General features: G+C 45.2%; 1 protein-coding gene across 5 annotated transcripts in view; it reads left to right on the forward strand.

Moving 5' to 3' along the window:
• Nucleotides 1-10,743, forward strand: part of RNF8 (ring finger protein 8) — a 37,242-nt gene extending 26,499 nt beyond the window's left edge. For 4 of the 5 annotated variants that reach the window (XM_004424191.3, XM_087438536.1, XM_087438537.1 and 1 more), the window contains 2 exons: nucleotides 1,416-1,620; nucleotides 10,260-10,743. In XM_004424191.3, coding sequence (XP_004424248.1) covers nucleotides 1,416-1,620; nucleotides 10,260-10,276 — 222 coding nt within the window. In that variant the 3' untranslated portion in view covers nucleotides 10,277-10,743. The remainder of the gene's footprint in view (nucleotides 1-1,415; nucleotides 1,621-10,259) is intronic. The other variant, XM_087438538.1, reaches the window with a different exon arrangement.
• The last annotated feature ends 946 nt before the right edge of the window (nucleotides 10,744-11,689 follow it).

Consider the following 11,689-nt stretch of genomic DNA (forward strand, 5'->3'; position numbering starts at 1 on the left):
TCACAAATTCTAGCATTTGTGACCAGTTCATCTTACACCACAAGTGTTAAACTCAAGTTGTTAAATGACAGTGCTTTTCAGACTCCTTTACAAAGGAAAACGCATACATATGCTGCTTCCTATTTTCTGTTGGTCTTTAGGGAGGTTGAGTCTATTAGCCTCCTGAAAAATCTCTCTTGGGCAGACCTGTTTCTTTTGCTCTGGATCCGCTTTGACTTCAGGTCATAATTTCCCCCATAGTTTCCAGTCATTTGATTTCCTACTTTGGAGAAACTCAGTGTTGTTTTGACAGGGCTTATGGACTCTGCTAGACAAGGAGAGAGGGGTTGGAATGGGTGATGAGTTAGCCAACCCGGAGCATCTGCACAGACACAGACAAACAACTTGACCTGTGTTTTGTTTACAAACACCACCTGACCTTTTCTGCTGGCCATCTCTTAAAGTCAGTGTTAGAAGGAGGTTTCATTTTAATCAGACAGGTTTTTACTCCTGTGTATGAGAATTTATCTCATATAGTAAACAGAATGTCTCCTAGTTGGCTTTCTGGGCTCAACTTGGCATTTGAAAAATACATAATTTCTGTGTTATTTTCCACTGATATCCTAAAAGCAGAAATGAAGACTTTTGAGCCTCAGGATAAGTAGTATCATAGGAGATGTACATAAAGAAGAGTAACGAAGAGAATGGTTTATATTCTTGGGAGTGAAAAGGGCCCTGGCAGAAATCTGACCATTGGAATTACTCAGAGGAGCCCCTCAAATACAGGTTTCCTTTTGCTTTGTCTCTTCTCATAGGCTTATTTACTTAGGGGTTCAGGCACTGTCAGTGAACCCACTACACTTCTTAACATTTTTTAGTTCCTTTTTCCTCAGCCTTTTTAGTTGTCTTTTACATTTATTTTACTTCTTTAGTTTCTTTTGAATAGAGATGATACCTCCTACCATTCTGTATTATTGAGTATTCAGTATGTGCTCCCCTTCGTATATTAGAATTGAGGTTCTGATTCACCATTAGGAGGACATAATTTGTTTTTCCTAAGAGAATTCGTGATGTATTTCTACGAAACATTCACACACTTACTACTCCTACTTGTGTCCAGTGGCATTTGTTTGCAAGGTAGCTAACCCACATTGGCAGTGTGGTCTGAGTTGGTGGAACAAAATGGACAAATTAGCCTACCTGGGGCCTGAGTCTGTGAACTTAACTTTCAGAAAGAAAATGAATTGTCTAACTTGAAGCTTAAAATTTCCCATCCCCAAGAATGATTCTAATACCCTTTGTAAGCCCTCTAGATGGGGTTATGGTTAAATTTCTATTTGGCCTTGGGAATTAACTCCAGGCCTAGCTTTGAGATCACAACTGCCCTGGGAAAGTGTGTGACAGTTCTGATGTGTGTGTTCCCACTCCTATTTTAGGCTGTCACCTTGAACTGTGCCCATAGTTTCTGCTCCTATTGTATCAATGAATGGATGAAGCGGAAGATAGAATGCCCCATTTGTCGGAAGGACATCAAGTCCAAAACTCACTCCCTGGTCCTGGACAATTGCATTAATAAGATGGTAGATAATCTGAGTTCAGAAGTGAAAGAACGACGAATTGTCCTCATTAGGGAACGGAAAGGTGAGTGGGTATGAACAAGAAGGTGAGTACCCTCAACAAAGGAGTTATTTATGAACTTCAGCAGATATTTTTTGATTGGAGAAGAGAGTCAGATAAATGATTCTTGAGCTAAAGAAGAAGTGGAAGAAATGGGAAAAAGTAGAGTTAAAGATGATGAATGTGTGAGAAAGAGTTGAGGTAGAATTAACTCAGTTATTTGAGCAGCAGAGAGGGGGGAGGCTAAAGAGTACGTGCCTTGGTTATAGGGGGTAAAAAAGGGTGTGATTAGGAAACACAGGGTCGGACAGTTTGCTACACTGATCACTAGAAGATGCCGTTGTTCAGGACAGTTGCTGTCTGGGGTTGCAAAAACCTTGGGTTGGATATACAATCAATTATAGATAGGATGTATACAAGTCAAAGATTCACAACTTGGAGAATGCCTAAGAAAACATATATACAGGTTCTATCTAGAAGAGTCACAGTTTAATTACCAAATTGGGCATATTGTTAAACCAGAGAGATAAATTTAATCTTACCATGTTATCGTTGGTTATCCTAATATATTTACCAACAAGGCTCCCAGCTGGAGAGAGCTTAGATAAAGAGATTGGGGAAGGGATGGGTGAGTTTTCCTAACAAATGATGCTTGCATAGTGAATATCTGCTCATTTAAGCAAGTGATCTCATCACACTTGGGACCTGCTGTGTTGAGGGTTGCAGAGCCACTCTGCAATGTCCTTGTGGCAGAAGGAAATAGCCTGGGGCAAAGCACAAGGAAGCTAATGGACAGGAAGGATTGGTTACTGGGCAGGGATGAGAGTGCATAGAAGCAGGGTGGATCTGATTATCGTGTTCAGTCCCTTTAATAATTCAGTACTGCACTACCTTCTGGGAAAGCTTCAGGGCCAAAGTGCTGTGATGTCAATTCCTGTACATAAAGGCCTAGCAGAGAAGAACCAGAACCTTGCTGCCCTTACAGGTGCTTCCCACCACCTGGCCACTGGTAACCCATTGTTCATGTGTGTCTTTGGACACATAAGTCCAGAGAAGCTGACGACTTCAAAGCCACACTGTTAAGAATAGGATCTTCTGTCCACGGCTTCCTTTCTCCTAGCCCTTCAACAGATATCAGCCACTTTGAGTAGGGCCAGGAATCTGATGGTACTTTGCAAGCAGATGTGGTATCAAACTGGTCCTCAGTCGGTCAGCGAGAGTGGAGGCAGCAAGCCTGTCACAGAGCCAGGTGGTGCAGGTGCTGAGCAGGAATCGTGCTTGAGCCTGATATGCCCAAGGAAGACATTCTGACCTGTGGGAGGGTTGGGTGGCCGTCGGGTGGTTCTTTAGAACTAAAGTGTTTGCCACTTTTCCGACAGCTATGTGCTACTGGATTTTTTGCCCAGTTTTAAGCCCCCACAGATTTTTTTTTACCTCCCAGGAGACACTTGATTCTGACAGAATCCCATTGTTCTTCCTCTCTGCCTCCCATCACTCTATAAGCATTTATGGGAACACTGTGCACCGGGATATAAAGAAAGATATAAGGCATTGTCTCAGCTCGCACAGCACTCATAGTCTGTGGAGGAGATAGAAAGGCAAGTAGGTAGTGTGATAAGTTCCACAACAGGGTGCTAGGAAACTGCAGAGGAGAGGACACTCAATTTGGCCTGGGTAGGTGGAGGTATGGGAGAAAGCTTCATGCAAGAAGTGCCATTTGAACTGAGTCTTAAAGGTTCCCTGGGGGTAGCTTTCCAGGCAGAGGAATCAGCACAAGCAAAGCACAGAGGCAGGAGAAGCAGTGACCTGTTCCTAGCAGCGCCCCCCTCATGGCCCACACAAGACATAATGTCTGCATGGTACCAGAGCAGCATGAGGACAGCCAAGGCTTAGGAAATGTTTACTGAGGCGTTGTGAATGCCTTGTTTTCCTCTCTCTTCACTTTCTGAGAGGAGCAGTGACCTGGGAATGCAGATGTGACAAACATCAACCTTTGAGCTGAAGTGTGATGGGTCTGTGTGGGAGTGGGGACTCCCAAGTACTTTCTTATTTTTATTTTTTATTTATTTTTATTTATTTATTTTTTTTGTGAGGAGATCAGCCCTGAGCTAACATCTACCAATCCTCCTCTTTTTGCTGAGGAAGACTGGCCCTGGGCTAACATGCGTGCTCATCTTCCTCCACTTTTATATGGGACAACGCCACAGCATGGCTTACCAAGCGGTGCATCGGTGCACGCCAGGGATCCGAACCGGCGAACTCTGGGCCACCGCAGCGGAGTGCGCGCACTTAACCACTTGCGCCACCAGGCCAGCCCCACCCATGTACTTTCTTCACCCAGCCCACTGACAAGATTTCTTATCACAAGTCCAAGCACAATAGATACTTCATGCAGCATTGGAAAGGGAAAGAGGAGCCCCATGTCCTAAGTTCATCTCTGACTCCCCTCACATAGAATTAATTCTGCAGAGAAAATAATATCAAGCCCCCTTTTCTCTCCAAAGGCCAAAGAGGGTGCCTCTTTGCCTTTTTGGTAACACTAGGAGCCTACACAGTAAACCTGATCAGTCTCCCTGTTGCATTCATTGGCTGAGAGCAGTTCTGGCACCAGTCTCAGTTTCTGCAGTTATCACAGCAAGTGCAGCTTTGAGGTTTTCTTTGGAGACAGGCAGAAGGTTCTGAGGCCCCATTTAGGGAAACATGCCAGAGCCATCAGCAGCTTCACTGGGCTGCAATGTGGGGTTTAGAGAAAATTCTCAGTTCAAATACCAACCTTCCTTGCCAATTGAAAGCTGGTTTAATCCCCAGTGCATTGGAATTTTAAAAAGGACCAAACTTAGGATCTGGGAACTAGGATTGGCAAGCCTATAATTGTCAAAGTTGTGATACTACAGGGCTATTTTCCTGCTGAGCAGGGATTGCTCTTATCGCAAGTTCAGAGAGGGAGACCTGCCTGTGTGTGGCAGCATGGGGCTCTGATTCCGCCAAGAGCAGCCCCACTCCAGGCCTCCCTGCCTGGTTGTCTTCAAGTTCCACATCCCCATGGGAGGAGTAATTCCTCTTGACTGATTAGCCATTGATCCCTTATAAACTCTGTGAGGTCAGGTTATACAGAGGAGGGGAGGAGGAGGAGGAGAATGTTAGGATGCCAGATCCTGTGTTGGAGAAGGGATGCTCTGGAGCTGGGGCAGATAACAAACATCCAGTAAGTGCTTGTCGCATGAGTAATTGTGGCTCTCTGGGATATTGACATGAGATTTTTCTGAAGGGAAGACATTTTTTGGTATCCCCTATGGAGGATCTCCCTCTGGAGCTGGTGAGATGCTGGAGCAGAGTGTTCTGTCAGCTGCTCTCCCTCCTCCGTTCTCATTAAATGTTGGTTGGTTGACAAGTGTTAACATTCTCACTTTTAGCTTTCCCTAGCAGTTTCTTTGGGTTGTGGTCAGGAAAGAAGAAAGCAAATTATCTAGAAATAAAATCTTAGTCTTTTAGAACAGTGATTTTTCAGGCCAGGGGCTTTTTTCAAACTACATTCTCCAGCTCCCTTGACACTATAATATTGAACTGAGGCTGCTAGTAGGAGTGTGCCATGGCCTTCAGGTGTGCTGAGGTGGGGAGAAAGGTTTATGAACCACAGCTTTCCTGAATCTGTGAGGCAGAGGCCCATCTAGTGGTTGGAAGTCTCTAGGAAGATCTGCCCAGGCCAGACCACATGGGCTGTGGTTCTTGCCCCCTCCTGTAAGCTAGGAGGAGAGTGATCCAGACATGGGACAGGAGAAACTGGCAGTCTCTGAAGAGAGTCTCTGCCTGCCCACCTGGAAGGCTTTCCTTAATGTTGCTCATTGTCCCTTGCTAAAGGACAGAGCCTTGTAAAGGAGTATGAGGGGAATGGCAGCAGACTGCTCCTGAACCTGGGCCTGAAATCAACCCTCATCACCGACGGCTCTGCTCCCATCAACCTCCTCATCACAGCCTTGTGTCTGCTGGGGCTAGGGTCTGAGGCCCACCCCTGGCCAAAAAGGCAGCCATGGGGCCCAGCCCCCGAGAAGGCCTGCTTCTCCAGTTTCCTGCTGCCCCTCAAGCTCTTGGAAGCAAGAGCATCGTGCCTTAGCTCTGTTCTATGTTGACAAATAAAACTGACACTTCTGGGCATTTAAAAATAAGGTCGACCTCACCTAGAGAGAAGACTTGTTAGCAAGTACTTTTAATGCACCCAGTCCCACCCCTAGAGAATCTAGAGGGTGATGTGCATGAAGACAGCATGCCTGCCTTGTGTAGGACACTGTTCGTCTAAGCGAAAATGGCTCTCAGCAAGGTTGGCATGGGGTGGGGCTGTCCACATGCATGCACTCAAATAGTATATAGCACTGGACTCTAAACGTTTATCCTTTGCAAAATTGTGATGGGATAGAAAATTACTGGACTTGTTACTAAAAGCTTTTTCCTTATTTTTACATTACCACCTCTCATTTTTGCCTCTCCTTTTTTCCTTCCCTTCTCTTATTTTGTCTCCTTTTGTCCTTCCTTGCCTTTTCCCTTGATGGGTGTCTCCCCTGTTACCCTTATTGGCATCTCAGAATGCACAGTTGGAAATGACAAAGGCAACATAGGAGCTGTTTACTCAGTGGGGCAAGGGACTGTGATCTTAGTAAAAGTCAGCTGTGGGATAATTGGAATATATGGAGTAGCAGCTTAGGAAATCCTAGAACCTCAAGTATCTTGATGCCTCTATAGTCCTTGGGATTTTTGAATGGTCCTTCCATCTGGAGGTCAAAAGCCTGTTGCTGACTTTAGTGCTCTGTGGTGGAGTGTCTTCTCCCCTTCACCAATACCACTGTACCACAAGCACCTGGAAAAGCTTTCACAGCTTAGGAGAGTGGCCTTCCTTGATGCGATTAATGATCCCTCAGTGCACCCCAAATGCATAGACAGTTGGGTTTGAGGGAACCATGCATGCTCGAGTGAAGAGATCCAGGGCTGACCTTGACTACCTGCCTACTGAGTCAGGCACTCTGGTGAGCCCCACCATGTTGTAGTGAAGGGGAAGACTAGCGCTTGCTGGCCAAGCCTTGCTCACCAGGCTGGGGAGCAGGGCCTGGAGGGGAAACACGACCATACACTAGAGCTTCGAAAGAAGCAAGTGTGAGCAGTTCTGGCTATCTCTGGGGGTCTAGCAGGAGGTACTTCAGATCATTCATTGCTGTTTTCCACAGCAGAAGTTCCTCCTGGCCTTTTTTTTTTTAACGATAAAACGAGATATTTTGGCTCTCTAAAACAATTGATCCTCCCTCTCCACTAATGTGTAACTTTGTGATTTGCTTTTCAGACATACTTCCAGGAACTTAGTGTGGAAGACCACTTGTGTAAACATAGAGTCGAGTTATTAATCAAAGCAGCTTTTCCTTGAGAGTTTCTTGGTTCCTGCACTTAACTCTAGATGAACACAGTATTTTTAGAGCTCAGATAAGTTAGTATTCTGGATTTCCATGAACTAATCATGGAAAGTGCCTGCGGTCACTGATTATCTCCCCCACCCTTACCCATAGACTTAGGTATATCACCATTGAGGCTTCTTTGCATCAGCCGGATATGCATCCTGCCCAACTGCCTGTTGCTATCATTCTTAAGAAATCTTAAGATCAGACATGCTCCTGTTCCTGGCTGGAGCTTCTGTTTGAATTGCTTTCTGCTTTCCTACCCTGGAGAGTTTGGACCTCTTTTACCCTTGTCCCATGAAACCAGAACCAGAACTAGCCTCACAGAAACATCTCTTCCTTGCTTCCTTTCTCTGGGCCTTTCCTTTGTCTCAGCACCTACTAAGTGCCAGGGGCTGGGGATAAAAGTGAGCAGGGCATGTGCAGCCCCTGCCTTCATGGAACTTTCAGTATAGATATAGGGCCTAGGCTGCTTATAGTAAAATGCTATAATAAGAGAAATGAAGGGTACTAGGTAAAGGTCAAGGGCAGGCAGGGAAGTGAAGGGTCGTGGGTGTATATTACAGGTAGAGGGGCCAGAAGCAAGAAAGCAAGAGGATTTTGAGGGCTGAAAGAAGTGCAGTGTGGCTGGATTGTCGAGTGCTCGAGAGTGTTGAGTAGTGAGGCTGGAAAAGTAGGCAGGACTGGATCATGAAGGGTCTTCTAGACCATGTTAAAGATTTAGCCTAGGGGCAGTGGGAGAACTATCAGAAGATTTTAAGTGGAGCTGTGACTGTGTTTATATTTTTCTGGATAGGTTAATGTGGCTGCAGTGAAGATAATAAGTGGTGATAGGAACAAGAATAGAGACAGTAACCGTGGCCAAAGATGATGGTGGCTGGGCTAGAGAAGTAGCTGTGGGGAGGGAGAGAGTAGATGAACTTTGTGTGGTGATTAAGGGAGTAGAATATACAGGTCTGTGGGACTGGCTTGCTGGGAAGAATGAGAGGGAACTCAGAGTCGAGGATCACTCCCAGGTTTCTGTCAGGGGAAGCTGGGTGGATGATGGTGCCTTCACTGAAATAAGCAGCAGCTTGGCAGGGAGATAAGTTTAGTTTTAGACTGAAAAGTAAGTTGAAGGCACCTCCGGGCATCAATGGAGCTGTTCAGTGGGTATTTGAGTATGTGGATCTAGAAGACAGGCCTGAGTTAAGATATTAGATTTGGAGATCGTGAGCCATGGAAGTGGATGAGCCCCCTCTCTGTGGGTGATAAGAGCAAAAAGTCATGTGCCTGTCCCCAAGAAACGCCAACATGTAAGGGATGGGTAGTGGAAGAGGAGTATGCAGGACAGACCCATGAGGAATGGCGAAAGGGAGATGGAAGAAGAGGGACGTGTGGGACAGGTGACAAAAGCCATCAGAATGTGTGCTTTGAGCCTTCCTGACCACGCCCATGTCTGAGGTAGCCTCTCATCACATTCTAGACATGTCCCTATTATTTCTTTCAAACACTTGCCAGATTGAAGTTGTATTTGTTAGTGTGCTCTTGCCCTAGATTTATAGACTTGAGGGCGGGGATTTTATCTTATTCTGTGTAGTATTCTCAGGGCCTAGAAGAGTGTTTGGTAGGTCTTCAGTAAATGCATGTTTATGAATGGTTATAAAGTGAGGAGTCAGCAGTGTGAAATGCTGCTGAGAAGTTAAACAAGGTAAGGACGAAAAATTGCCCTTTGGATGTAGCAGGTATATGGGAAATTGATGACTTTATCTGGTGCAAGTTTGAGAGACTAATGGGGTCAGAATCCAGTTTGCAGTGAATTGGAGAATGAGTATGAGGTGAGGGAGTAGAGAAGAGTAAGAATAGACAAGTTCTTCAAGAAGTTTGGCTATGAGTAAGATGGTGGGGAGCAGCATGAAGAGAAGGCTGTAGTTGGAGGAGGAAGTGGGGTAAAAGAAAGTTTTCATTTTGTTTTTTAAAGACATGCGAGATCTGAGCATGTTTAATTGCTGATTGGAAGGAGCCTGTAGAGAAGGAGATGCTGGAAAGCCAAGATAGTGGATAGGACGAGATCGTTTGGAAGGCAGGAGAGGGGAAGGAATGCAGAGCACAGACGGAGGAGTTAGTCTTTGAAAGTACGCAAGTACATCCTCTTTTGTAGAGAAGGAGTATAATGTGGGAGGGTAGGCAAGGAAATTTGCTTGAAGGGAGTCAAGAGAATTTTTTTTTTGTGGCTTCTGTAGCTTTTCTGTGAGCTATTAGGTGAGGCCATTAGCTGAGAGGAAGGGAGCCTCGCTTGGTTCTCTCCGCTCTCCAAGGCTGAAGGCATGCCCAGCTCCAAGGCCCACCATCTCAAAAGCTGTCCAGAAGTGGGAGAAAAGTAACTTTTATAATCTTCTCAATCCTCCTACCAAAGCGTTCCAGAACTCAGTCTCAGGGATGGGGACAGTTTCCTTGGTGGCTTTATTATGCCCTTAATGTAGGCCAGGATCCCTACTTCCCTGGGATCAAGGAAGCAGAAGCTGTCGGAAAAGACTGGAAGCCAGTAAATAGCCCCTCCTACCCCCTCCCTCTCTGGACAGAGGAAGAACTCCCACCTCTCCCTACCTGTTGCTGTGTATGTAATTCTTTCTTTCCTTCAACAGATATTTATTGAGGGCCAGCTCTGTGCCACGCACTGTTCTAGGTGCAAGGAATAGAAAGAGAAGTGAAAATCGAATAAGTTAGATGTGATTACTGCTATGGAGAAAAATAAAGCCAGAAAGAGGTCAGAGAGTGATGGGGAGAGCATTGGCAAATTTTGATAGGGTGGTCAAGGAAGGTGTCACCAAGAAAGTAGTATTAGAGTAAAGCTCTGAAGGCAGTCGCCATGCTGCCACCTGGGGAAGGAGTGTTCCAGGCAGAGGCAATAGGAAAGGAGAGGGAGCGTGGGGTGCTGGAGGAACAGCAAGAAGGCCAGTGTGGCTGAAGTGGAGTGAGTGATGGGGAGAGGAGTAGGAGAGTAGGAGGGGAGGTCAGAAGGTTGGGCAGGGGGCAGATTGTGTAGGGTCTTACAGGCCTTTGGAAGGACTTGAACTCTTAGTCTGGGAGAAATGGGGAGTGGGCTTTGAGCCGAGTGACATGATCTGACTTCTGTTTTCTCGGTTCACCATGGCTGCTGTGGGGGGAAGAGAATGAGGGTGGCAGCAGGGACGCCAGGGAAGGGAAATACAAGCTCTTCTTTTATTTCTCCTTTTTTTCTCTCCAAAGCAAAGAGACCGTCCTGAAGACTGCTCCATTTGAAAGACTGCCAGGCAATGGGAGCTTGGGATGGTCGGGCGGATTCTCTGTGGACGGGTCTTGGGCTACTCTGAGACAGAGCGTGGGATAGAGCCACGTGGAACAGAGACTGAGTGAGGAAGTCCTCCATCAGGAGCCTTCCACATTGGCCAGCCCTGCTGCCACCATTGTCTAAAGCACCACTGGTACTCACTGCACCGACTGCTTCAGGGTACTTAATAGACTCTGCTTCACTACATGTTGAATGGGTTATAGAGTTCTGTTCTGCTTTTTAAATTTGTTGTTGTTTTGTTTTGGTACCTCAGAAGCACCTCTGTTGACATTTGTTTTGGACAGGTTGGGTGTACCCCTGTGGCTGTCCCTGAAGGCTAAGGCAGCCTCTATTTGAGAGGATGGCATACCTCTTCTTTGTGAAAATAAGATGTCATTTCCTGGAAATAAAATGTAAAACCTATCCATTGCTCAGCTGGGCTTTGGTCTATTTATCTTCCTTCCCTTCCAGCTCCCAGACAGTCTCACAGGTAAACACTGGCAGCTCATAAATTGCAACCAAGAAAGCGACTGTATCAGATGATAGACTCAAGTGAATGTCAGCCTAAGGCCAAGCCCAAGATCATGGCCATAGCAGATGGGCTCTGTTAAGCCCCTGACCGTTGTGTTTCCTTTTCATTCCAGAAGTGGGTCACTGCTTACCTGCTTTTGGGATAGGGTGATTCCCTTCTTTCAGCTGGCGTTCAGAAATTGTTTCCAAATCTATTTTTACCCAATGTCAGAAAACATGGGCAATGATTTTATGAGAACTTGGTGTGCTTTTTTTAAAAATTAAAAGTCCTCTTTTTTGTTGCCTCCCGGTTTTAAACAGAAAACTCATTTGATGTTTGGGAGATAAAAGCTTAGGAAAACCTGTGGTATCCTTGGTTACCAGTGATGAGAATGAAGGAAAATATAGGAAGTTGAAAAGTAGTCATTTGAAACAAGGAGCTCTCTAGTAGGATTATGAAACTATTTGTGCATTATGTCATTCAATGATTTGCTTCCAGATGGAAAAGTATTTTCCTTTTTCTTTTTACTGCTTACCCGGAGAACCATTCTTTGTAGTTCTTTATTCATACCCCATGTGTTTTCATAAAGGTTTGGAAACTATTGGCTCACCAACTTTTTAGGGATAGTAGGTTTTTTCTTTTGTTGACTGTCCTGTGACTGTTGGAATTCTGAAATCCCTAGTCTTCCTTTCCATCTTTCTCAACATGATTACTGATTGAAATACTAGTGTAGCCAAGGAAGAAATAAGTTAAACATAGACAAAAAATACTTCAAAAAAATCTAATATAGCCATGTAATAAAATTCTGGAGAAATAGAGAAAATAAGGAAAAGATTATTACAATCTTGATGTAATAAT

The sequence above is a fragment of the Ceratotherium simum genome, chromosome 13 (genome assembly GCF_057802395.1).
Source record: "Ceratotherium simum simum isolate JZ-2026a chromosome 13, ASM5780239v1, whole genome shotgun sequence".
NCBI classification, from domain to species: Eukaryota; Metazoa; Chordata; class Mammalia; order Perissodactyla; family Rhinocerotidae; genus Ceratotherium; species Ceratotherium simum.